Raw genomic sequence first — 27,417 nt, 5'->3', positions numbered from 1 at the left:
GGAATTTATTATGATTTTAAAGCCCCTATGCATTCAAGATAGTTTTGTTAAAATACTAGATGTATTAAATTATGCAGGTAAGTACTTTAAGTATATAAAAAAATCACATTAAGGATCAAAATATGTTCCAGTACAATCTAGATACAATGTAAAAATACCTCAATCCCCAGATCAACATGGTCGAATTATTTGTTCAAATGTGTATAGCATAGAGTCTACCATACAATGTGAACAACATCATGAATGTTCAAACAAAGTACTGCTTTGTGTAAACAAGCTCCAAACGCTCATGGAGGGCCTGCAAAGTCACCACTGACATCGACTTCGGAGTCCAAATCAGCCTCTACATCATCAGAGTCGGATGGCCCGGCAACAGCTAGGCCGCCTGCTTTGGATCCTTGCCCTGGTGTCCTTGCCTCATCTATGATCCTATTTATTTCTTCAATTTTCTGCAGTTGGTCTCGCTCCACTGCCGCATAGTTTGTTTTCTCAGCCTCAATGAGCTCTTTTGGCAGATTTTTCAGAAACCAAGGGTGCTGTTTTATCTCAGGAAGAGTGATCCTCTGCCATGAGGACATGGACAGGATTGTCAGTACAGAACCTATATATAGTTAAGTCTTGAGAGGGTGTTTCTATATCAGTCAAAACAGAATTTGATTTTAATAGCATCGGATACTGCATTTATAACATTGTTCATACTCATCTGCTTAGCTCCATGTCTTGTTCTTGTGCCTCAAGTGAACAAAAAGGAAACATAAGAAACTTATCAAGGAACTGGTTTACCTTGGAAGGGTTGGCAACAAAAATACGAGAAAGTAGCTGCTTGCAGCCTGCAGAAACACGTACATAGTCGGGTATGGAGTACTGGATACTCATAATTCTCTGTTTCAAAAATTGCAATAAATCAATTGTTGTGGAATGGAAACCATAACCTTTTGCCCTAAAGATCACTATGTTCAACTACCATGTGTGCTGAATAAGTTGAAGCTCACCTCGATGGTCTTACGAAAATTTCTAGGATCTTCAGGATCCTCAAAAGGATATGCTCCTACCAACATCACGTATAGCGTCACACCACAGGACCAAACATCTGCAATCTACCAAGTTGTACCAACATAGAAAGCAAATCAAATGGATAAATTTATGCCTAATACATAGATGGTCAGACTACTAAGTCCAACAAAAAGTAAAATGCGAGAACATGATTGAACTTGTGAGACTGGCCTGGAAAACAATATGGAAACTAGATACCTTTCCGTCATATTCCTTCCGTGATAGAACCTCTGGAGCAATGTATGCAGGCGTTCCAACTGTTGATTTTGGTTGTGAGTGCAACAGAGCAGACTGCAAGGTAGTAAATAAACATTAACATATATTGGACAACAGATCACCAAAATAATTTTCCTGGACTCAACAAAATAAAGTCTTATTCAACAAGAAAATCATAAACCTTGGAGTATCCAAAGTCGCATATTTTAAGACGTGGTGTTGCACTTCCATCTAAGAGTGTATTTTCCAGTTTCAGATCCCTGTGACAAATTTCCTGCGGTAAAATTACTGGCAAATGTAAGAAAATAAACAGTAAACACGAAAGCATTTGGTAATAAAAGTGCTTTTTTTTTCTTTTTCTGTTTTTCAAATATAAACATACCATGGAATGACAATAGCTGACTCCAGATATCAGCTGCTGGAAGAAAAATCTTGCCTGCCATGAAGTGGAATTACCATCAAACACAGTCATGGACTGGATGCTTACAAATAATTTCCAAATGCAGAAAAACTAAAGGACTTTTAATTAAACATGCTAAATAACCTAAACAAGCTAACCTCATCTTCACTAAATCTACCAGCACTGCAGATCCTCTCAAAAAGTTCACCACCAGCTGCATATTCCATGACAATAGCTAAATGACTTGGAGTCAGCAAGACCTGCAGGCAAAATTGATGCTTTAAGCATTCTTTCGTTCATATGAAACCCAAAACTTCCTCATCGTAGCTCTTTTGCACCACTTCCAGTTACTGGTAATTAACATCTTAGAGTTATCTTCACATTGGCCAAAATTAGCATAACATGATGACATGTCGAAAGGAAAAGAAAAAAAGAACAAAGAAATGCCTACACACATACACACACACCCAAAAGTGCATGAAACATACACAATACTGTTAATGAAAGATTGTGAATACCTCTTTGAACCTGACAATATTTGGATGTCTCAGGGACCTGTGATTTATGATTTCCCTCTGAACATTCTCATCAATCTGAAATCCAAAGAGCCAAAACAGAATTGATGTCCATATCCATACCAAAATCACATATACATCCATTATAGGGTAATGAGAAGAAAAATGTAAAGAACGATATCAAATGAATACAAGATATTGAAAATGTATGTGCAGGAGAAAATATAGGCCTTAATATGTATGTAATCAAGCCCTAATTTAATATCCAACTTTAGTTCACGATAAAAAGGATGTAATTATAAACTCAGAAGTTATAATGATATAACAAGCAATCATGTTCAATGTGCAAGAAAATTTGAGGCAAAACTCTGCATGATTGTTAATATAACCGAAAATTAGACACAAGCTAAATGTATGAATGTGAACATTGTATATGCCAAAAAAACAGAACATCAAGTTTTTCTTTTTTACACAACTGAAACTTCAAGAACAGCATTGGTTATTGCAGATATGAGACTCAAGATCTGCCTTTCCAGCTAAAAGCATACAGAGAAGGAGGTCGGTGTCGTAAACGGATTGTCTTAGCAAAACTTATAATTATATATTCAGCAGCTGGAATTAGAAAGAACTTAGCATCACAAATTCACAACCAAATAAAAAGCAGAACAAACAAGAGCTAATCAAATGAGAGGTCAACTTGGCCTCTTTTCCAAATCTATGAGCCCAACACCTCTGCTCCTCCAACTCAAAAATCACTTCAACTAATAGCCACAAGATACTCATTAAGTTCAACGTAATAAATATTAGAGCTCACTCACACCAAGAGTAACTTTTGAGGATGAATGAGAAACCAAGAAAACCACCTCTCCCCAAACACTAGCATGCCATTTTAAATGAAAAACAGAACTTCAAACAAAACCCAGTAAAGCTTTCAAAAAGTAGATAGAAAATTTCAATTCCCGACTCTCAAATCATCCAAAGAGCATAAGATACATCAGAAACCATGCAACCCTTAGTAGAAACATTTCCAGAATTCCATACATTAGTCAATCAATAAATTAGAGGAAATAAAACAAAAGAAAATCAATTACCTTCTTTCCCCTTTCTATGTATTTGACTGCAACAAGCTCCTTGGTCTTCTTATCTCTGACCAGCCTTGCCACTCCAAAATTCCCAGAACCAAGATCCTTCATTGCCTCATACCTCTCCTCCATCCCAACCCAACTCACCAAACAAGAAATGAAGCACAAAATATCTTCAGCAGAGAGAGAGAGAGAGAGAGAGAGAGAGAGAGAGAAACCCAAAATGAAAAAAAATATATAGCTTCAGGTGGAGTTAAGAAAGAAGGCCCAGATTAGAAAATTGAGAGAAAGATTGTTTCAAAGCAAGAAGACCACGCGTCAAAAAGAGCAAGGAGCTGCTACAAAATAACAAGGCAAACCTCAAACCAACCCAACCCTTCCCGTTTGGTCCAAAAAGTCTTCAAAACAAGCAACTGAATTTAATTTTAAATGGCGCAACAAGTCATTGTTTATAGTAAAAAAAAAACCAAGAAGAAGAAGAAAATATCAAAATGGATTATTTCTGAAAGATATGAAGAAATCCAAGAGAGTGATTTGTTTTTATGAGAGAATTAAAAGACACGTATTGACATACAAGAGGTTCCTTCTAAGTGTCGCTCATCAACATACGAACATTGACTCTGACACTGCAAAGCTTTCCTTCCATGCGTTTTATGTTTGTGAAGAAGGTGAGAGGTGCGTAGGTTTAAGCTCTTGTTTCAACTTCAAAGTACCCAGCTGGGCGCAGGATAAGTTACTTTCAGTGTCTCACACTGTGTACAAGTGTAGGGGTGGTGGGGCTAACGTGCACCGCCACGTGGGTCCCAGGTAAGTGTAAATGTAGGTCTGGGAGTTACGTTAGTTGAAGAAGACTATGAGGGAAGGTTTCGAGGTTGTTTGTCGTTTGTATAAAAAAGAATATTATCCAATCATAAGTCTGCCGACGTTGAGAATTTTGAAACTGTGTGCTGGTAAATTAAGCTACTGCGACTATGTGAACCTATTAGTGACAAATGAGTTTTTTTAAAAACACTTTATCTTTTTTGGAAGTTCGGATTTTTATTTGTGTAATTATTATTATATAATCTTTTAGTAAATTACTAGCTATTTGGTATACCGATAGAAAACTAAAATCCCCAACCTGAACACGACCCGTTTGTTAATCGTTCGTTGAAAGAGTGATGGTGGCTGCCCGCGAAGACCTGTAGTGACCGAATGACGGCGACGTATGGTGGCAAATGTGATGAGTATGGCTCAAACAAAGGTTTGGACCAAGGGATAATGTATAATTTGTGTGTTGTGAATATATGGACGTCGTGACGCAATGGAAGGCTTTTGAGACAAGTAAAATGACATAGGTGCGTGCAATAGTGTAGTGATAAGGTGAAATGTTTTCAATTTGACTTTGGTGTTGAGCCGAAAACTTCGGTGACCTAGTTGCCTAGGCAAAGTAAATGTTCATCATGCATTAGAATAGAGAAAAATGTTTAGAAAGATAAGAGAAATTCTGGATAGAGTTTCATCAGTTGTAGTATCGCAAAAGTAAATGCAATCCACTCCCGTATTTTGTGGTTCTCTCACGTTCAGTCTATTTTACAACAGTGTTTTTCCTTATCTATTAATTTTTAGTAATTATCATTTTCCTCTATTCCCCCCACTTCTACCCTTTTGGCATTTTCCCCCTTCCTATGGTCATGGTGTGAACGCTAGCAACTATCCCAGGCAGTGACGAAGTCAAAATTTCATGTGTGTGGGGGCCTCTTACAAATTATAAATAATCAAAAATTTGAACTCACAAATTCACAATACATACAAAAAATAGTGTATATATATCACATATGTTAAGAATTATATTGTTCATTGGTTGCAATCATAATTGTCCTCAACAAAGAGATAGACAAATACATTCTAAGCAAGAAATATTGCAAGAGATAGACAAAAAGTAGTGATTTAGCAAATATCTTTAAAGCTTTTTCCTCCATATAGAAAGAAAAGATAAAAATTTCACAAAATAAAAAAACTTTAGGTCCCTTCATGCATTCATATCATACATGAAAAAATGTTTTATGTAAAAAATATTGACTAAGTATGAAAAATGGTTTTTCGGAATAATCATTTTCTCAAGATAATTTTTGGCGGCTTTTATTCCTTACACATCAAATAAGAAAACTTGATTTTATGGGATTTTAGTATGAAGTATATACTGACTTAATGAGCCATCATTTTTAGCCTAAATCATATTTTGCACTAAAACCGATTTTTCATCTTTTGATTTTGTAGTATTTTTATTTGAATCCAAATATGGGGTACTTCCTTATTTACATTGTAAACTTAATTAAATTGAGTAATATAAAAATAAATGAAAATAAAAGGACAAATACATAAAAGGACAAAGACATATACTTAAATGCTGAAAATAGAAATAATGTAATTTGTACACTTGGAGTGCACCACCACCAGCTGAGCAAATAGGCAATTTGAAGCACCTTATTGTGCCTTAATAGGTCACGGTGTGGCTCTGCCCCTTATCCAAGGTGCAAACTAGAATTTGGGATCTCGAAGGCCATTTAGACCAATAGGTTTTTTTTAATCAAAGATAAACTTTATTAGATCAATACATTTTTAGCTGCATACGGTTAATTAAACATACTACTAAATGTCATGTGACAAAAGTACCATCTAACCTAATTAATTGATAAATATTTGCAACAAAAAGGAAAATAATTCAAGACCCAAGGATTATGCATGTTATGGAAGATAGAGTAGGAAGAAAGAATGTGTTGAATATTAGCTAAGGGCGGATTTTGGTTGGCAAAAAGATAAAGAGAGGAAGGTAACTAAGAAGCAATTATGGGAACTCAACCCTCACCTCCCATCCATGACAAAGAATTTTATAAGATATTATATAATCGCTTCTAAATATCAATATATTTTTTAGAGTTACGATAACAACGTCGCGTGGTGTTATTAATTTGCATGTTAAAACATAACCATAGGATACTATTCATATATATGAATTTAATGTATAATATTATTAAATAAATATATTTATTATAATATGAATGGATTTTTTTAACACCACATGAGGGATGTGATTGTTACCCAAAAAAAAAAACATTACTCCTGTATATATGTGCATGTATGTGCACAAAATTATTGGCCGGCCCAATGATGTGCATGTACGTGAATGAGAATTTGATATGATGACTTAGTAAGCAAAGGGCAAAGCAAAGGGGTGAGCATATTCTTAATAAATCTATAAGCAAAGTCGGTGGGTCCTATGTTAGTTGGTAGGCAGTTTTCGTTGATTAAAGAAATGGGATTAACTTGTGCGTCTTTGTACGTTGTAATCTTCGTTCTACTCCCCCCAACCCACAATCCATCACTTAATTAGTGGGGGGCCTTGACATTGTTAGTTAATTATGTGATGTTGATCTTCATACGGAGGATGGTTTAGCATGCCCGAATTTTCCATGTTATCACGAAAACGACTCATTATTTTAATGAGTTACTAATAAATTTGTTATCAACATAACCTATCCATGTGTGTTTATGTCATGTTATCGGGTTCATGTATGATTTTAAATGTCCTGTTAATTAAGAGGGTGAAGTAAATTAGTAATGTGCGTTATGCCTTTGGGGGGCATTTCATTTGGGTTAGGAGGGGGAGAAGAGGCCACTGATGCTCCTCTCTCTCTCTCTCTCTCTCTCTCTCTCTCTTTTTGTCCACATGTGCTTGAATCTAGGCCTTTTTTTGTTCATTCTTTTTGTTTTGGGGTTGTAAGTTTTTGTGCGTTATGCCTTTTGGGATTAGGAGGGGGAGAAGAGGCCACTGCAGTGCTCCTCCTCTCTCTCTATCCCTTATTTTGTCCAGATGTGCTTGAATCTAGGGCTTTTTGGTTCGTTCTTTTTGTTATGCTGTCGTAAGTTTTTGGGTGGTTGCAATTTCGGTGGTGTTGTCCCTGTCTCCATGGTGGCGGCAATGATTCTGTTGGTTTTTTTTTTGGTTTTGGGTCAGCCTTCTACCAAACCTTAGTTGTGTATGAACTCTGTTCAAGTTTGATGCGTGTTTGTGGTTTATCTTCAGGAGAGTTTGCGTTATGAGTGCTATACTAGGCTTTTCAAACTTCAAGCATTTTATGACGGATCGTCTTTGGTCCTGCATGACTTTGAGTGGAGGTATACCATCTGAGTTTGATGTTGTCATTGAATCCCTCCATATTAATTGTAATCCTATCCTATGTGAATACATTGTGATTATTATATTTATATTGCCTTTTGTGACGTGATTTATAAATACAATTTGTCTTTGATTTGTCAAAAACAAAAAATTAGTGTTCATAAACTCGTGTGTATGTTGACTTGACAAACGCTCAGTTATAAAAACTCAATTTTGAGTTAATAGAGAGATTAAAACAACAAAAGTTCTTATATATTAAGAGAAGAAAGTCAAGAAGTTTGACAAAGTATTTTGAAGTCAAACTCAGGTCCACTTATTCCAGCTCAAAGATTGGTTCCAAGTTCCAACCCATGGTCCAATCTAGAACAAATAATAATAACTAGTAACGTGTTCTGTCTTTTGATTGGCCATTTGGTTTTTAATCCTTTCCCAAAGATCACCGAAAGCTGAAAGGATAGAGTGAAGAAAATGGGGCTGCACATGCCATGCCACAGTTCGGATTGAAGAAACGCTTGCGGTTTTTTTGGGAAGATATTGCCCCTCCTCCTGCAGCGGGTACTAGAAAGCGATATGATGCCAAAGATCACCGAACTATTTGCGGTTTGGTGATTTTGAAAGGATAGAGTGAAGAAATTAGTGGTTTAAAACCGGTTCTCAAGCATTCACAAAAATATAAATTCACAATCTAAATAAATAAATATACAACCTCAATTTCTCAAACATATATAAATTCACAATCTCCTAAACTTCTCAAGCATTCATAACCTAAGAAAATTAAAGTTACAATTCCAAGCATTCCAATTAAAGTTAAACTTCTCAAGCATTCCAATTCCAAATCTTTTAAAGTTACAAATCAAAAGGAAAATGTAAAGTAAAATAAATTAAAATTACAACCAAAAAGAAAAATCCAATTTAAAGTTAATTAAAGTTACAAACTAAAAGGAAAATGCAATGCACCAATGTTACAAACTAAAATTACAAACTCAAGTGTTGGTGATGAGTGGATTTGAAGCGTTGTGTTGTTTGAGCACCAATGTTTACAAATAAAACAACATAGTTGAGTACATTTTATTTAAGGCATAAATAACATTAGCATAAATAAACTAATTAGAGTTGTCATATGCCATTTCCTCCATCCTGCAGCGCAAGTTTTGTACGAGCAAAGTTCGATAGGATGCGAGTCTTAAATTATCAGATTTTTTTTAAAATGCCAAGTCTTAACATTTTATATTGTTTTTGTTGTTTATTTGAAGGTGTTGTGGTACTCTTTTTTCTTAATCGGATTTTCCCCTCCTCTAAGAGTTTTATAAGGCAAGGTTTTAATTATGTTACTCTTAGCCCTCCGGTCCGTCAATTGATTTCTTTTGTAAGTAGTGTCGGTGCAAAAAACCAAAAAAACAGAAAAGGATAATGCGAAGAGGGACCAAAAAGGGGGAAAAGTTTTACTAATTTTATTTCGAAAAAGTAATATGAAAGGCCATAGAAAAGTCCAAAAGTATGATGGATTAATTTTGTTCTAGTTAGCCCAATGGTTTTTTGTTTTTTTTTTTCAAGTAATGTAAAAAGGACATACATAATAAGTCCAAGTACCATGGATCATTTTCAGCCCAATATGGTCATTTTCAAAAGCTACCCATTATTCATTTGGTCTATAATAAAATAAAAATAAAAATTTCAAAGCTGGATCACGTACTTGTTTGACTGTTTCTGAATAACTGTTACTGTAATTTTTATATATTATTTAAATAGTAAAATAAAATGCTCAAATCTTTTGTGAAAAGCATACCAGAGCTTAGAACATGTCCAAATGTTAGTTCAAAGATGCAATCTGTTTGAGCTTGTCATCATCTAGGCCAAGATATCGATCGTCTGCAGCATCCTCATATTCTTTATCCTGTCACATACAGATCAGACCCGCCCCTTTGTCTCCCATTTAAGTAAATGTCTGTTAATATCTCATGCATATTCTTTTATTTTCTTGATGTTATTTGATTGGCACCTAGGCACATGCATCCGATTAAAAAAATTCATGTACCATGATCATGATGGAACCGTTAATCTAGTTTAATATCCCAAATTATTTCCGCAGCATCCATCACATCTTCAACTACCCTCGAGGGTTTCGTGCCGTAACCATTTTACATAGGTGCTAACTAGGTTTTACTTCTTCGCAGAGGGCAAGTACAGGACCTAAGAAGTTGCTTTCCTTGCTTCTAGCAAAGTTGTTTTAAAAATTAGGTTTATTTGACTTCCCTACATATGCTACCTACCTAATTAGGTTTGCTTTTTTTAGTAGCATACTTTGGCATTTGCCTTACTTTTGGTCTCAACTTGCTCTCAACCACAGCTCAATAAATTGCAGAACAAGACATGTGAACTTCGCGTGCTATATTCAATGGTCCAGGACATAACAAAGAAAGTCAAGTATATATCCATTTGCATACGGATGGGCTGCCCTAAAGAAAACAAAGATACAATAGTACAAGAATATTATGGATAGATATATGAATGTAATGGATGACAATTGTCGCACGGGATAGGGTCTTCGTTGGACTTCGACCCAAATGGATGGTATGAAGATAACGCCCCATTCTTCAAAACGGAAATACCCAAAATAAATGCAAACATAAAGAAACTTACCATATGTGCATGAATTTCAACCTCTCCGAACCAGTTGATATTGACTTTGTACATTTACATCATAAACAAGAGACAAGGAAGAAGGAAGACAACCCACATTGTCTGGTTAGATTACTACAAGTGTCCATGATCCTTTGTCCCAACTCCCAACTTTTTCATAATTGTGATTACACAAAGAATATATATATATATATATATATATATATATATATATATAGGCGCAAATGGTTGAGACAGACCAGCTTCCAACAATCCGATTTAGGCAACAACATTTAGTGCATCTTGATAATTAAAGGTGCCCTAGAACATGTCTTTTTATTTCATCCATTCTTTCCTTCTCAGATAAATAATTCAAATGGAGAATTTTGTTAAAAATCCTAACCTTCAACCACCATATGGGTTGCTTTGTCTTTGATTTCATCCATTCCTTGTAGCTCATGTGGTTATGAGCATGTAACTTTACATTCGAGATCCTAAATTCGATCCTCTCCTCCCTAATTCTTACAAAAGCTTAAAATTTTTGTTTTATTTTTAACTTCTGTCGGAGAGGTAACTTTTTTGTCGACATCCACAGCTGCATGAACCGTGTAGAATCTCTCTTTTTCTGGTACAAATAGCCCCACATAAAAGACATTGACAAGCAAGTCCCTTTGTCTATTAGAAGGCAAGCCAGGGCCAATGGATCTCCAGCCGACAAAAGGCACCACATATGATGCCAGTAGTATATTCCAAAGTAGACGAAGAGCCAAAATAAAACACATATAGAAAAGTAAAGGTGACAAATTTGAATGGAAATTAAGAGAAGGCATAAGCATGAAGCCGTAAAAGAAACATATAAAATATAAAGGTGATAAAATTAAGAAAAGCATAAGCTGTAGAAAGCACAATCATCGAGGCCTATCAACTGCTAAAGTTCGTAATTTACATAATTAAACATCGCTTTAATAACAGATTTCACGTGGGTTTTGTCTTTGGTCGGTCCAAAGATATGCCAGCCTCTCCGTGTGTCAACGTCGGATGTGCCTATGAGTCATAGACGCTGCGCGTTTAGTCCCGAAGGGAAAAATCAAATTGCTTGCTTGTAATCTTGAGCAACTTCAAAAAATTATTCTTTTATTTGCTCAAGATTATAATATGAGAAATCAAAGAATAAATTTTGAAGTCCTTTCTACATCACTTGGGATCTCTTTCAACATTCAAATTTGGGACCTCTTTTCAACTTTCGAAATAGAAAGTAACACTATACTAATAGCTACTTGGTGAAATTCTCATATTACTCTTGTGGTTCAAGATGGGAAAAAAATCGAATTTTTAACCATTAAGGTAGGCAACAAATTATTGAAGAATTTAGGTTGTATTTGATAACCATTTTATTTTACTTTTTTTGTTTTAAAAAGAGTGAAAACTAGTTCTCAAAATCACCCTTATTTTCTAAAACAACTTGAAAATGTTTTCTTTCTTTTTTTGCCATCCGCCATTCACCAATTTTACATCACCATACTACTCGCAACTAATTATTGAAGAATTTAGGTTGTATTTGATAACCATTTTATTTTACTTTTGATACAACTAAAATGAACTAATTCAATATTCAACACCAAAATAAGTGATGTCTAAGTTACAAATTCAAAGATTCAACATATTCAATATCCATCAACATTTTTAATATTCAATATCCATTAACATATTCAATATCCAAATCATAATCAACATATTCAATATCCAAATCAACCAAATCAATATTTATCCATCAACATATTCATCAAATCCAAATGGTTAAAACTCATGCATTCTACAAACCAAAGAGTTAAACTTATGCCTTATGGCTTACAAAAATACAAATACAATCTAAACATAAATGACAAAAGCGTTTGAGAAATTAAAACAACGAGAGAAAAAAAAATTATATTTCAATAGAGTAAATGTATTGACGGTATCAAAATCTTGATCTACCATTTTTTGTCATCCGCCATTCACCAATTTTATTTCATGCTCACCCCTAATACATACATTGTATTACAATTATCAAAACTAAGCATTTGGGACCTACCAACTTGGATCCTGCTGCTCGACTATCGTGTACGGTGCCAATCTGAGCCTCGAGATCTCTAGATCCAAAACTCACCAAAACTTCATCATAACTCCAAAAAATAAACCAAAAAATACCACAAACTCTTTATAATATGCACTTTCACTCCATGACCTCAAAAATCACAATTTGGCCTAAAAATATTTAATTTCCAACTAAAATAATTTACCAAACAACTTTTAAACAAATTATGTTATTTTTTAAACAAAAAAATAAAAATTGGTTACCGAACAAGTTTCCTATTAAACTAGAATGTGAAAATTGAAATGGTTATCAAACATGCCTTTAAGTTATACATTTTTAGAAACATTTTTCTTGTATTTCTAAGGTTTAAACATGTATAAAATCACAAATGGTCAATGTGGTTTACTTTATATGTCAAGATAGGTCTTGTAGTTTACATTTGTTACCAATTTTAGTCAATTTTGTGTAAGGGGACATTATTGTGTGTGTTACGAGCAACGATGGTATAATCATTATGCATCAATTTCATTGCTGAGTATCCATAATTTAGTAAAATAGACTCAAAATGATCATAATACCCTTAAAGGTAGAGATTTAACTAAGACTAGTAACATGTGAAGTCCACAAGGTCTAACAAAATTAAAACCACAAAACTAATTTGGACATAGAAGATTAACCACAAGGATCATTTGTGATTTTTAGATGTTTAAAAATGGAAGTGCCAAACATTAAAGTTCCAAAGCATAAAAAATTCGAAATCCCAAACAAAAAAAATTCTCTTGATTAAAGTAGGACAATTTTAAAAGTTAGATAAAAATATCTAGGAACTTTTCGTAGTGGTAAAGAACTTACTTACATAGTAACAGTTTAATTCCCACTTTTCTTTCATTTTTCTATCAATATAACATGGGAATTGGAAGTTGGATATCTTCCAAGATTGAGAAAAAAAAAATTCACTAGATTAATAGTTTAATCCCCAATTTCTTGTGTTAGTAAAAAAAAATTAAAGAAAATCTTAGAGTTAGGTCCTTTTATTTTTTGGTTTCATTAGGGCCAAAGACAACCAAGAATAACTACAATATACCATCCTTGGGTCTTGCGCATCTTAAAATAGGAAGTGGGACATATACCTTATTGGTACTTAGGGATGACAATTTTCCCCACGAGTAAGGGTCTTTGTGGAAATTCAACCCTAATAGGTCGGATATGAAGGATAAAAAATGGGAATGGAGATGAGTACGGGGAATTTTTTGGGTATGGTGTTTGGGGAGGGGCAAGGATGGATATTTTAATCCTCCACCCGAACCCTCCTTGTTTAGAATATATATATATATATGTATATATCCTATTATTATATTATATATTTATATCATTTATACGAATCTTAAGCCACACTACTTATATATTTAGTTAAGTTATAGTCAATATGTAAACATCATTGTATTGTCTTATAATATATATTATATATATTCATTATCTTACCCTAATGTTTTTTTTCTTTCAACAAAGTAGTTTTATATTGGTTTTTTCTTCAGGAACGGGCTGGTCAGGGAACCCATTCCCCAACGAAGGTGGGTATAGAGAATTTCCGATATGAATATTGCGGGTATAAAGGAGGGATGAGAGAAAAAAGCTTAATGGGGATAGAAATAGGAATGGCATACCCACCCCAGATTCGACCCATTGCCATCCCTAATGGTACTCTACTCTAAATAGTGAAACTCAAATGCCAAATACAGTCTAAGATATGCCAAACTATCATTAAGATAATTGCAGAATCTCGTTACTCGGGGTATAGTGGAAATCCCGTACTCGGTGTTTGATAAATAAAAGGTAAAATAAAAATGGCCGAAATATAGGTGTAAATAAACTTTTTATTTTTATTTTTATACAAATCGGTATAAAATCTTACAAATGTATAAGAAATAGATAAAGTTTTACCACTCTCATCTAATTTAACCTTAGCTCACCTACCACTTGTTTACTGGATCTTAAGGCTACAACGTCTATAAATGGGTGAGCTAAACCACAACTCAGTAGAGATATAAACCTTACCACAATAGATTGATATAACTAAATTAAGTGACATGCAATATTAAATCAAAGATAGTGGTGTATATTCGTCTGTTCCTGTTAATTCATATAATTGAACAAGTAGACCTCGCACATCTCATACCATACTTATACCACTTGGTCTTGAGTGCCCATTTAATATGAACTAACACTTCATGTCAATAATCTCATAATTCACCGTTTGCTAGTCGTCTTGCCTAAACCATTGATCTCAATATGAACTTGGTCACCATAATGGTGAAACTCAACTACACACAAGATCCTTCCCATTACATTATTTTCATAATTTCATTATCAACCCAAGATTTCCAACCATCACCAATAATATATGAACATGTCAACATTAATCAAATAATATTATGATAATTAACAACACGTAACCACCCATATCAAGAACACCGGTTAGGATGAGCTAAAGGGTCTCCAACACCTAAGTTAGACTTAGAATATGCAACTCCAAAGAGGTAAAGTTCTTGCTTCTAGGGCATGTTACCTTCTATGTTTGATGGATGCTAGCTTTTATGGTCTTGAGGTGATTAGTTTCTCAGATTGGGAATGTTTACTTACCAAAAAAGAGGAAAGCCAAGAGTCGAGGAATCTAGATATGGGAATCAATGAAATGGTTAGATCAACTACTTCTCCATGGTTGATCCCATTCCCGAGTTTGAAGGTGATCCCAAAGGTGTTGGGTTGAAGTGTGGCTCAACTTCTCAATGGCCCTATCAGAAATGACTTCTTCTACCAGTTATCGAAATAGTGTTCGCTGCATCTAATGTACGTGTTGTTACATTATTGGTTGGAGAATTCTTGCTCTCACATAGTATATAATGTAATAAATAAAGAAATTTTGTTAGACCAAATAAGAAGTACTAATTAAACATACAAAGAAGTATTGGAAATCCCTTATGCAATAATAAATTGGTTAAGCATACAAAGATGTATTTGCATGTATAAATTAGTTCTCATTATTGTAATATATAGTAATATATATAATATATATTTTTTTTTTGGGATTAAAGTAGTAAATAAGTTTTGTTATACCAAAAAATAAGTGCTTCTTTGTACGCTAGTAGTCGAATTGCTAAAGTGACTTTTAGTTCTTGTTGGATTTTTGACTATTATGTTTAGGAGTGACATTTTAGACCGAAAAATCGTAAAAACCAACCGACATATACCCGCAATCGCAGGAAACCGAACGCATTTGCGGTATGAAGAACGGAACTGCATTTGCGGTTGCGGTTGCGATATTTGATTTTCACAACTTGCTGTTACCGCAAACCGTGACTATATTTAAATAAAAAAAAATTGCATTTTATTGTTTAATCGTAGCCGTTGTATAACAAGACCACTTATCTTGTAAGTAATTAGTTTATTTATGCTTCTTCTTATAATAAAATGTACTAAACTTATGTTGTTTTATTTGTAGATAGCATTGGTGCTCAAATAACACAACGGGTTCCTTCAAATCCACTCATCACCACCAACACTTGAGTTTGTAACATTTATGCATTGCATTTTCCTTTTAGTTTGTAACTTTAATTAACTTTGAATTGGATTTTTCCTTTGGAGTTGTAACTTTAATTCATTTTGCATTGCATTTTCCTTTTGGTTTGTAACTTTTAAAGGATTTGGAATTGGAATGCTTGAGAAGTTGAGGTTGTGAACGCTTGAGAAGTTTAACTTTAATTGGAATGCTTGGAATTGTAACTTTAATTTTCTTTAGGTTGTGAATGCTTGAGAAGTTGAGGAGGTTGTGAATTTATATATACTTGAGAAGTTTAGGTTGTGAATTTATACATGCTTGAGAAGTTGAGGTTGTGAATTTATTTCTTTAGGTTGTTAATTTATATTTTTGGGTTAAAATATGCTCAAACTTAAAAGGCTTCAAAAGAAACATCAAAACTAGGCTTAAAATGTGGAAGATTAGATTTTTATGACACAAAAAGAACTTGCGGTTTTAAACCACTAATTCACGGTAATAAACCGCAAAAAGCAGTCGGTTTGCGGTTTGAGCAAAAATTCGCAGTTACCGAACCGCAACCACCACTAATTATGTTAGTAACATTTTCTTTATATGCTGCACATGTTTCTAGATATTTGGTTTTAAATGAAATTTCTATTTCTTTAAGAAAGCAAAAATGTTTAACACGTATAGTTGTCAATATATGATCATTATTGTTTAACATACGGTGACAATTATTACAAGTCTTGATTGAATACATCCAAATTTTTATGGACTTTACTCAATTGAATACCTTACGAATATTCAGACATGGGCTTAGCCTCATGAGAGAAATTCTCATATACAATAGGAATATCACTTTTTACTATTTTCGATCAATAATATAATAACACCTGGGATAAATTCATTTTAGGTAATAACGTGAAGTTATTGATTTCTTTGCTGATTTTTATATCTTTCTCTTTTGGGCTTTAGTAGATATGGATTTCTTTAGTATAAAAATTAAAAATAAATAGCTATACTTGGATAGATTTAGTTGGAAAATCTTAGTACTTATCATAACTATCCAAATAGGTTAAAAAGATTTGATTATATATATAAAAAATTGGCTGCAGAGCTTAAAGTATCTTAAATTTCATAATCGGAATATTCTGATTTGCAAACCAAACACCAAAACCCTTTGAAAAAAAAAAAAACCCAAACCGCGAAGTCCAATTCCCATCACGCGCTCTAACCCGACGTGCCCTGGACTGTCCTCCTCCCTCCTCCTGCTACCTTATTTATTTCCCTTGTTGTGGCTTTTGTTTCTAAGTTCGCCAGCAGCTCTATTAGGTGGAATTTTAATTTCTCCTATTTTAGACAAATAAGCGTGAATTTCTCGAGAACTTCGAGATCAAGATCAACCTCAGCCGTTCGATTTACATCTCCAAATACACTTATTTGTCTTCCCCAATAAACCCAGTTCTGTTTTTCTGCCTCTGTTCCAGTTCGTTGCCTCTCTGATTCTATATAAAAGCATTTCCCTCTCCAAAATTGGTAGCGGAGCAGTAGTTTTCCGGCCAATTTCTTGGTCGGTAAGTCTCTTTTACATTGCTTTTCTTGAAACTGTGCGATAAAGTTGGTCCCTTTTGGGTTAAATTTTTGTGGGTATGATGTAGTTTTGGTTTTTGTGGCGTGTTTTTGAGAAAGTGCTCATTTTTGTGATATGCAGGGGGTTTTGTGATCTGGGTTTTGGTTTTGATGTTTTTCTTGGAATTTTATGTTTGGTTGCTGGGAAATTAAAGGAGGAGAAAAGATGAGTGAGGAAAATTAAAATTTTTATTCTAGGATATGTCATTCACTGGGACCTCTAAAATGATATGAACTCTACCAAATCATTTGTTCGATTCTATGTTAACTACTTAATTTGTTGCTTAGAGCTTATCTATGTCCAATCGAACTATTTCATTGGGTTGATATTTTAAGAAGAAAAAGGAATATGATTTATTTTTCTTTAGTTCTTTTAGGAATTTAAGAGAAAAATGGAGCTTGACATTTTTGAATCTTAGTATGTGAAATAATTTATACCTTTCTTTATTTTTCTCTTCCTAATCTATTTTCCAAGCAGTTAGATAGTAATTTTTTTTAGGTATTGGATGGCTGTTATAAGTTCAATTCTGGTTGTCAATGTTTTTTTTAAACAAATTGATGGATGGTTTTAATTATTCCTTGTGCATTTGATTTTTTTTACTTTTTAGAGCTACAAATTAAGTCCAGCAATGTAATTATGGGATTCTTTTATTTACTAATTATTTTTGCATGGCAATGCTTGAATTTGTATCTGTAGATGCAATGTTAAGATGGGCTTGATGATGTATTTTAGTGATGCTAAGCGTTATTCCAGAATTACTGCTTTGTCTTCTTCACTAATATGCCGTTTTTCTTTTTGGGTACAAAGGAGGCCTAAGGCCTGGGGAGGGGAGGGTAAACTGACCTTTGGCGTGGGATAAATGCTCTAAATGGGTTGTTTTAGTTCTAAAGCAAGGCGGCAGTTTCCTGGACACGAGGATCCAGTGAGCCTTGCTTCGCAAACAGCTTGTAAGTTCACTGTTTTGTTAATGGTTTTGCATTTTTCCTATCATGATGTTCTAGGCACTTCTCCTTTTGACTCATGATGACTAAATGTTTTTACGTCCCCGAGTCTCTGGTAATTCTGGATATGATAGCTGACCCATCCAACCAGCATTGATTTTAATCTATGGTTAACAATGAAATCCCTATATATAGTTTGTTAATCTTGACTAATTATTATCAGGTTCTCCTACTTGTTTCAGTTGTCTCAGCCAATATAAAATAATAATAAAATCTATGTTTTTCTGAATTGTAAGACCAGTTGATCTCATGTTACTTCAGAGTTCTTGTTTATAGGAATTGGGCTTTGGCTCCTATTAAAACCCAAAAGATGGGAGAATAATAGAAGTTCTCTTGAGATGAACCTTTAAATTCTCTTCTCAATTAACTGGTGTTAGCTTTGATGGGTTATAGACCCAATTATGGCCTCAAAGGATAATCAAGGGCTTTGAAAAAAAATTATCTTCCTTTATCTCAGAATTTTCTTTTACAAGACATATCAGTTAAACTCATCATTTCATCTCTTTGTCTCTCTCTAACGCACACATGCAAACTCACTCACTCAGTTTCCTTTAATGAGATCATTTTGTTCCCCAGTTACGGTGAGTGAAGTTGAAGCACTCTTTGAGCTATATAAGAGTATTAGCAGTTCTGTGATTGATGATGGGTTGATAAACAAGGTATGTATCTCCTTGCAACCATCATGCTAACTGTCCCTCTCCTCTTCACCAGCCTTCTTTATTTTAGAACATCAAGTTTTTATTAAAGTGGATGGAAAAGGACTGGGGTGTTCTGACTATGCGATAACAGTTAACAGTATCGACATTATATCATTGAAAGTTTCAATAGCGTTAAAACGGATGGCAGTGTATCATATGTTGATGAACATGGAGCTTAGCCTTTACAATTCGGGTCCAAATATCTTCAAAATGAGCTTCAAATTATAAGTTACACATATTTATGTTAAAGATATACACTTATCTGGTTAAAATGTTTTGCTAAATATCTATTATAGTAACATAATGTTACAAAGAATTATATGCACACATCTATTAGGAAAACGTGACATTGAATTTTCTTATGCAGGAAGAATTTCAGCTAGCCATTTTCAAGAATAGAAAGAAAGAAAATCTCTTTGCAAATCGGGTAATTAATTTATCATTTTAATTATTTTTGTAGTTTTTTGTGCAGATTAAGTTTATATTTATAAACATTGAAATAATGCTGTTAATTAATTAGAAAATTTTACAACATAAAACTAATTTCATGAAACTTGTGGGTCTTTCCTTTGAAAATTCTTATATTAGGAAACTTGTATTTTGTTTTTTTTTTTGACACAAGTGATATTGGGGGAGGGGGATTCGAACACAGGACCTCTGGTGCTGGGTATTCTATTGTCCTAGTTTGCACTGTTACAAAAAATGACTGATGATAAATATCACTTATCTTTGCTCTCTAAATTTCCTTTTGCAAATTTTTTTGACTTTTGGTCTTGAACCGACTCTACATGCAGATATTTGATCTGTTTGATGTGAAGCGAAAGGGTGTTATTGATTTCAGTGACTTTGTGAAATCACTCAATGTCTTCCATCCCAATGCCCAACTAGAGGACAAGATTGATTGTAAGTTGAAAGGACATATAAATATCTTAGAAGTATTTCAAAGAGCAGGGTTCTTTTATGTGCCACTGCACTCTACATACCTATACTACGTTCTAAATTTGCACTTTTTTTTAATGTTGTGTCGCAGTTTCATTTAAGCTTTATGATTTGGATAGCACGGGATTTATTGAGCGCCAAGAGGTATGTTGGTGTCCATCTTCCTGTTTTTTCCCCCTTACTTTGTATGCCTCTTTAGTTATGGCCAAATGGTTTAGGAAATAAAATTAATTATAACCCTTTGCACGGGTGGTTAAGCATTGTGTCTCCTGTGTGAGTGGTAATGTAACCAGTATCTTTCTATCATGAAGTTGGCAAAACTAGAACTTGTTGCGGGGGTGGTCAAGTATTATGTTCCTTGTGGGAATGGGACTGTAACATGAAGTTCACATAGCTAGAACTGATGGCGGTGGTGGTGAAGTATTATGTCCACCATGGTAACGAGACTGTAAAAAATATCTTTGTATCATGAAGTTGGTTTAAGTAGAGCATCAATGGCTCAGCAAATTGAATTTTATATAACCAACCTTATAAAACACTAGAAGGATGAGGAGTTGAAAAAAAAAAATTAGAATTCTCAAAAAATAAAATAAAAGGAAGTGAATTTAGTAGTCTGCGTGGCTCAGCAAATTGAATTTATAAAACTAACCTTATAAAAGATTCGAAGGATGAGGAAATGGAAAGATAATGTTTAGAATTCTAAAAGAAAGCAAGTGAATTTCCAGCAACTTGTGAATTTTTGTTTCTCTTTTTAGTAATCTCTAAGATCGAGAGCATAGGCAACATGAAAAATAATGTCATTGGAAGGGTTCCAGCATATATTGTTTTTTTTTTCTTTTCACTTGAATATTCTGAAATAGTCTGAATATTTCTTTACAAATTTATAAATAAACCCAATCCTGGACATGTATTTATAAAAAAACCCAAGCACTATTTAAACATAGAAACACACCCAAAATCAACCACAAAGTCAACTTTTTGGGTGTGTTTATAAATGGGTTTTGAGTGTGTGTAATGATGAGTTTTGGGTGTGTTTATAAAGTGTTTTGGGTGTTGGGTTTTTTTATAATTTCAACCTCCATTTTGGGTGTTTTAGTGAAACTCCCATATTTCTTCCTGTTTAGATTTTTTTTCCAGATCTTTTAAAGGTTAGGAGTTGGTCTCTGTATTTTTTTCTTCTCAGATGTTCTCTTTTATATTACTTTTCTACTATGGTGGCACCTATTTGCAAGTTTCTAATCAAACCTATTCACTTATGGATATGTTAAACCTCCTTGCCCACATCTTCATTGTTTGTGTTTTTGGCAGGTCAAACAAATGTTAATTGCACTTCTTTGTGAGTCTGAAATGAAGCTGGCTGATGAGACTATTGAGCTAATTCTTGACAAGGTAAGTTGTCATTAATGACATGCCTGAGCACATGAGGCACAAAACTGTATGCATTTGTCTTGTGAAACTCATTGAAGCCTTCCAGATTGTTTCTTCATGAAAACATGGTTAAGTTAAATATTTGGAATGCAGATAGCTGATCTTATTTGAGCATATGAATGCCAGTACATTGGGATTGACACAAGACTTTTATATAATAATTTAAGTGCATTTTGGGGTACCGATTTGGAGATCCATAGTGAATACATTTTAGAGTCATTCTTTGTGTTTCAGTATCTTGATAAGACGAAACTGAATATCTCAGCATTTTATTTTCATCTCATTAATTTGGCATTTAATTTTCTCATATTTGTGGCCAGACTTTCTTGGAAGCTGATGTAAATCAAGATGGGAAGATCGACAAATATGAATGGAACAATTTTGTCTCTAAGAATCCATCATTATTAAAGATCATGACCCTCCCCTATCTTAGGTATGGAACAAGTCTTTTCTATTTCATATACAGATGTCATTCTTTCATAAATCTCTTAAAATTTTATGATTTATCTACGCAGGGATATTACTACTACATTTCCAAGTTTTGTATTTAATTCTGAGGTTGATGAGATTGCTACGTGAGAGGCAGTAGCTTAGAAAGATCCTGCATTAGCGTTTAATTTTAGTGGCTTGTAGTTTTTTTTTTTGGGGGTTGAAATCAACTGTGAAAACAAAAGAAATGAAGGAAATTGGTATATTTGATGCAAGGAGGTAGAGCTGCCTGCGATGGGTTATAAAATCACCCAGTAGTAAGTTCTTTTTGGTCGATTTGTAAAGCACCTTCCATATAATGGAAATTTTCTAGCCATTAATGTATAGGTTTTTTCTCATGTTATTGAAGATAACCATGCAATTTGGAGTGGGTAAAGATGTTTTTCGAGTTTCCTTTTTTCTTTTCTTGTTTTCTTTCTTTCGGAATACAAGTTTGTGTATAGGGTTTGCAGGAAGTGTTATGGGGCCTTCCCAAACTATCCATGCCTTCACTCAGAAAAGTTGACGATGGTGAACCTGAGGAAAAAAGAATAGTAAAATGAAAGTACTGTTAAACTCTGAAGTAAAATTATGCTAAGAAAGCTTAATTCAAAAGCATCGAAATTCTAAGCAGACCGGATTTCAAAGAGTGCTTTCTCCCCTTCCGACCTTCCCACCCTAGAAGAGGAAGAGACTGAGGTACCACTGACAACCATGGCTGGTGGCGACGGTGGTAGGTGGGTTGGTTTAGACAATTTTGGTGGCTTAGCTGTGAACTTTGCTGCGTACATGCAGACCAGCTTTGTATAAACAATAGGATAATGACATACAATTATATTTGCTTCATAATACATTTTGTGTTGGGTACAAATGAGGTTCAGAGGCGCAGAGAGACAAAAATTACAAGGCTACATTTTGTGTTTGCAAAAACTGGTCGCTTGCACCTACACAATATGATTCAAAGCCATACCTACTTCCACCTGACTCGTGGCTTACCAACCCTGTTATGTATAAAATTCGGGTGTAGCAGAAACCATTGGCGGTTCTTGCAATAAAATTGATTGGAATGAAAGAAGGGAAAGAAGGGAATTACATGAAATGTGCAGACCTTGCCACCAAAAAAAGGACTGCCAAAAAATTTAATGAAAATTTGGTACAATGTCCGGAAAAAAGAAAGAAATACATTATAGGTCAAAACTAGAGCAGCAATTTTTCTGGAAAAAGAAGCCATCCTAGCTCTTGAAGAATGGCACCTATAAGTGAATCCCAAGATAAACTGTCTTTCTAGACCAATTTAATTGGAAATGTCGGCAAACCTTACCTCTAAGTGATCCATTACTGCCCCTCACAACATTCACCCTATGCATGATGGTAATGATGCAACTTGTACAATAACACTTTTCCAGCAGCATTACCCACAGCCATGATGCCTCCGCCAGGACTAAAATCTAAACATCGGGGATAATGTAGGGCCTTTTTCTGAGGAGGCCAGTTGGAAAATACAGTAAATGATGGAACATGTACCAACTTTAAGCTGTTCTTCTGCATGCTTGAACAAATAGCCAATATTTGAGCATCATTATTGAACTTCAGAAAATCTACTTTGGTTGTAAGATTCTCGATGGCCTTGATAGGTTTTCTCTTTCCCCCTAAAAACTCCTCTCTATTGTAAATATTGACAATCCCACTGTCTGAACCAGCAGCAAACATGGTCCCATTTGGAGATGTACACAAAGCTGTACCATTTATGCAACCTTCATCAACTGCCTTGTGGAAGCAGGCCCCTGTTCTCAGATCCCAGTGGTAAACCTGTCCATCACCGCCGGAGCTCAATAATTGCTTCCCATCATTGGCAAAAGATAAAGAGCGAACAGTTCCATTCATCTTGAGTGTCCCAATCAATTCCTTCGTTTTAGAGGAAACCAACAAGATATAACCTTCATTGCCCACAAAGGCAATTGTGCTTGAATCAGGGGAAACCTCAAAAACTTCTAAGCTTTTTTCCTCTCTGCCAACCAGGGGACCTATTTTATCAACCTTTGCCTTCACTAAATCAAAGCTGTAAAAGAAGTTCCTCCTTCCAGCTATAATAACCTGAGATCCATCAGGCAAAAAAGATGCCTTTCGAATGGGACAATCATCAAGGAAGATGCTTTCTATTTTAGTATTCCGTTTTCCATCAATCTGAAAAAATCTAAGCCTTCGATCCAACCCAGCAGTGAGGAGCAACTGAGCATTTCTATGAAACTGTACTGAATTAATTGGACCTTTAGAAGGTTCCTCTGCATTTCCATTCACAAGTACTGAATATTCAAGAAGTCCAGGCAACAATTTGCCACTGCTCTTCACAACAAGATCCTCATTTGCACGAAGAAGATCATCAACAGCTTCTACATCCTTGTAGCCACGGGCCACTACAACCCCATTTTCGTCATCTGATGATTCATCATCAGAATATCTATTGTTCCTGAACTTTGAATCAAGTTGAGACCATTCTGTGCCTGGGTTCAGCTTAGCATGTTGAGCCCTCAATCTTAACACATACTCTGAACCCGAAATCAAACTCTCATCCTCTTCCTTCCTCAGCTTCCTTAGTCTGTTAACTTTAGCAATATTTATGTTGGCCTTTTCCTCTTCATCATCCACCCAGACAGGTTTCCTTTTCTTATTCTCCTCTTCCGAGAAGTCTGCATCCTCTTCATAAATAGGGGCCAAACTATTTGCAGAACGGTCCATGAAGAATAAAGCAGAGCCTGTATCCACAGTGTCCCCAGCTTCCTCCTCATCCTCCTTCCCAAATTTAACTGGGGAATAAATTGATCCAAACAAAAAGCTTTCCAGCTTCTTCATTTCCCTTTCCTGCTCAGCTGCCACCTTCTCATCGTCATCCTTGCGTGCTTTCTTTCTCTTCTTTGTCCTCATAATATCTAAACTAGATTCTTTTCCATCTCCATTGTGTTCATTCCCTTGCAGAAATGATGGCTCATCTGTATCCTCCCTATTAGTCTTGCGAGCTTTAAAAGCCGACGGAATATTTTGAGATATGAGACTCATCTTTCACAAGACAACCTCTCTGATTCTGAAAAACAAAACAAACGAAAGCTGAGGTGGTATACAATATTAACAGCCAACATATCTTCCAAAAAACGTAGAAAACTGAAACACACACTCAGGTAATAAATTATAATTCGAATACCCAACTAAGCAAAATCTTATCTTAGACAACTACAACCCCCAAATTACAAAATTCTGTATAATTCTTGTAACTCAGTTGTTAACATAAACATTCACATTCCCGAAGTTCTAAGCAAATCAGCTCAAACAAGCTCTAGACAAGTTATGCACATGCTCCTGGTGGGCAAAAAAGGTTTGAAAACCAATGACCCGAAGAAAAAGAAGAAGCTGAAAGCCCACATCAACATTAAAACCCAAGACCCAACTTTATACCGTCTCCTTCTTAATATTGATCCTGAAATCAATCCAACATATAGTTAACCTCATTCATCTAAAAAAAAAATGACAAATGGAGACAACCAAGAACAGTACACAGCAACCAAATAAACCCTCAACACAGACCACTAGCCTACACAGCATCACAAGAGATAATGATATTTTTAGCTAATAATTGCCCGAGCCTTGCAACCACCAAGCTCGATTCTCAACTCGACAAAAAAAACAAATGAAAAAATTAAACAGATTTACAAGAAAATATAAATTGAACCTAAACAAGAAAATTGGGCAATTAAGAAATACCGTGGTCGGGAGCAAAGCAGCGGAAGAAGAACTAAAGCAAAGGGAGGTCAAGACTTGGCTTCAGAGTGTTAAGAGGGTGAGGCGCGAAGGAGGAGGTGGTGGCTGACAAGCGGGTGAGGAGCTCTGTTAGTGAAGGGGATGATGGGTTTTAGGGGCAGTGGAGGGATGAGAAGCAGGGTTTTAGGAGCTTTGGGGTTGGGTGAGTTACTTCTGGTAATGGCTGCAATGCTGGGCCATGAGATGGGCTGAAGTGTTTTGGACCTAAACTCTTACATGTAATCTTTTTCCTTTTGATGCACAAACCAATTTCTGTTTATTTATTTATTTATTCAATAATTTGAGCTGTGCTTACAAATGCCAAAATTCTGGTTATTATTATTATTATTATATATACCAATGGGGGATTTTAAAGTATTTCTTTTTTAGTTCATCTTTACTCTTATAATACGAAGAGAAACACTGTGATATCAATAATTAGTGAAGAGAAATATCACTAGAGTAATAGGTTCATGAAAATATTTCACAGTGGTTATACTTTGAGACTCTAAAAGCATGCTTTACATCCAATTGAATTTCAATAATAGAATACATAATTTGTGGGACTTAAAGTTAAGTGGTTAAAGAGAATTCACCCGGTGTTCTGTATTGATTCGGCCCTTTTTTCAATATCACTGGTATAAAATAAATGAGTTTTCTCTATAAGAAGCACATAAATAATAAACGTAAAAAAAATACACTTACCACTTTAAGATAATTCCAAAACACAACAAACCCTAGAAAAAAAAAATATTTATATTTGTACACAATTCAACTTTATACTTCACAGCACACAACGCAAAAACACACATTAATGTTGTCTAATAATATGAGCAGTTAGTGTTTCTATGTTTCTATTCGAAATGGCCTACAAGTTGATGGCTCTCCTGAATTTGGTCAAACCACTCGTTTATTTTATGAGTCCATTCAAGTCCTCCTTAACATTTCTTTGCATTCAACCTAACTTTCTTTTCTCTTGTTTCTTGGTTGTTAATAAGTACAAAAGCATTACCTTCCTTATCGAATATTCCTCCTTACAAATTTCTCATACCTATTCATTACTTCCCTGATTCCTAGATTCTCCAATTCTTTATTTCCTCCATTCCTACTATGTACCATATATAGAATAACCGTAAAATCTCATAACTAGATTCAATGTATTTGTAAGGAGGAATATTCATTACTTCCCTGATTCCTAGAATCATTAATTTAAGATGTCAAAATTTAAGTACGGTTTTACAAGAAAAAGAGGCTAATGAGCTCAACTTACTTGAGCGTAATAGAGAATTTTTCCTTGAGCAAAAAACTAAAAATCCATATTTTCTTCAAACTCTAGCTAGAGAAAGGTATAGATTTTTACCACATGATGTTAAGAGTCTTATGATTAGATTAGAGTATGAGCAAAATACATCTCTTCAACTATACATTCAAGCTTTTCTTTTCAATTTAAAACTGGTATACAAATTATTACCAAAAGCTATTCTCATTATACTATTTACTTAGCTAGTATTAACATGGTTGAATATATAGAACTGCATTTAGAGCATCAACAAAAAACTATCACAGTTACTCTAGCATTTTTAGCAGAATATGGTTATTTAGGTTAACTTTATATTGAAAATAGTGATCATTTAGATTCATTTTCCTCAAAATTAAAAGAAGTCATAAGTTTCTATATTCCTCTTTGGAAGAGCATAAAATTAGATTTCACCAGCATATCCCCATAATGGTTTGAGGATAGTATTTACCCAGATAAAGCACAACATAGTATTATTATTTCTTATAATGAACTACTTAGTCTGGCAGAATCA

General features: G+C 34.5%; 2 protein-coding genes and 1 pseudogene across 5 annotated transcripts; 1 reads left to right on the top strand and 2 right to left on the bottom strand.

Annotated features, from left to right (window-relative positions):
* Positions 1 to 91: 91 nt before the first annotated feature.
* On the bottom strand, positions 92 to 3,980 carry LOC103342612 (serine/threonine-protein kinase SAPK3-like). 2 transcript variants are annotated; one of them, XM_008246247.2, is made up of 10 exons: positions 3,841 to 3,980; positions 3,276 to 3,439; positions 2,188 to 2,262; positions 1,828 to 1,929; positions 1,652 to 1,705; positions 1,451 to 1,543; positions 1,252 to 1,344; positions 993 to 1,097; positions 784 to 882; positions 92 to 563 (listed from the first exon to the last, which is right to left on the bottom strand). In XM_008246247.2, exons 2-10 carry the CDS (start codon positions 3,396 to 3,398, stop codon positions 288 to 290), a joined length of 1,020 nt encoding a protein of 339 aa, XP_008244469.1. In that variant the 5' UTR covers positions 3,399 to 3,439; positions 3,841 to 3,980; the 3' UTR covers positions 92 to 287. The 2 variants fall into 2 exon arrangements, with proteins under 2 accessions (XP_008244469.1, XP_008244468.1); XM_008246246.2 differs by lacking the exon at positions 3,841 to 3,980 and having other exon boundaries at positions 3,276 to 3,536.
* A 12,872-nt stretch (positions 3,981 to 16,852) lies between these two features.
* On the top strand, positions 16,853 to 22,214 carry CBL1 (calcineurin B-like protein 1). 2 transcript variants are annotated; one of them, XM_008246250.2, is made up of 9 exons: positions 16,853 to 17,227; positions 18,091 to 18,230; positions 18,861 to 18,943; positions 19,350 to 19,409; positions 19,777 to 19,885; positions 20,013 to 20,065; positions 21,230 to 21,310; positions 21,670 to 21,782; positions 21,865 to 22,214. In XM_008246250.2, the coding sequence occupies exons 2-9, from the start codon at positions 18,152 to 18,154 to the stop codon at positions 21,926 to 21,928; spliced, it is 642 nt and encodes a 213-aa protein (XP_008244472.1). In that variant the 5' UTR covers positions 16,853 to 17,227; positions 18,091 to 18,151; the 3' UTR covers positions 21,929 to 22,214. The 2 variants fall into 2 exon arrangements, with proteins under 2 accessions (XP_008244472.1, XP_088897287.1); XM_089041161.1 differs by having other exon boundaries at positions 16,962 to 17,227; positions 21,670 to 22,112.
* Positions 22,215 to 22,906: 692 nt separating this feature from the next.
* LOC103342614 (U3 small nucleolar RNA-associated protein 18 homolog pseudogene) lies at positions 22,907 to 25,711 on the bottom strand (annotated as a pseudogene). Its single transcript, XR_016121901.1, has 2 exons — positions 25,571 to 25,711; positions 22,907 to 24,896 (listed from the first exon to the last, which is right to left on the bottom strand). The product of XR_016121901.1 is annotated as a U3 small nucleolar RNA-associated protein 18 homolog pseudogene (transcript).
* Positions 25,712 to 27,417: the final 1,706 nt, after the last annotated feature.

This window comes from Prunus mume, linkage group LG7 (assembly GCF_029339155.1).
Source record: "Prunus mume cultivar Tortuosa linkage group LG7, ASM2933915v1, whole genome shotgun sequence".
In the NCBI taxonomy this organism is placed as follows: Eukaryota; Viridiplantae; Streptophyta; class Magnoliopsida; order Rosales; family Rosaceae; genus Prunus; species Prunus mume.
The sequence above is the reverse complement of the archived record's forward strand: the minus strand, read 5'-3'. Positions and strand labels throughout refer to the sequence as shown.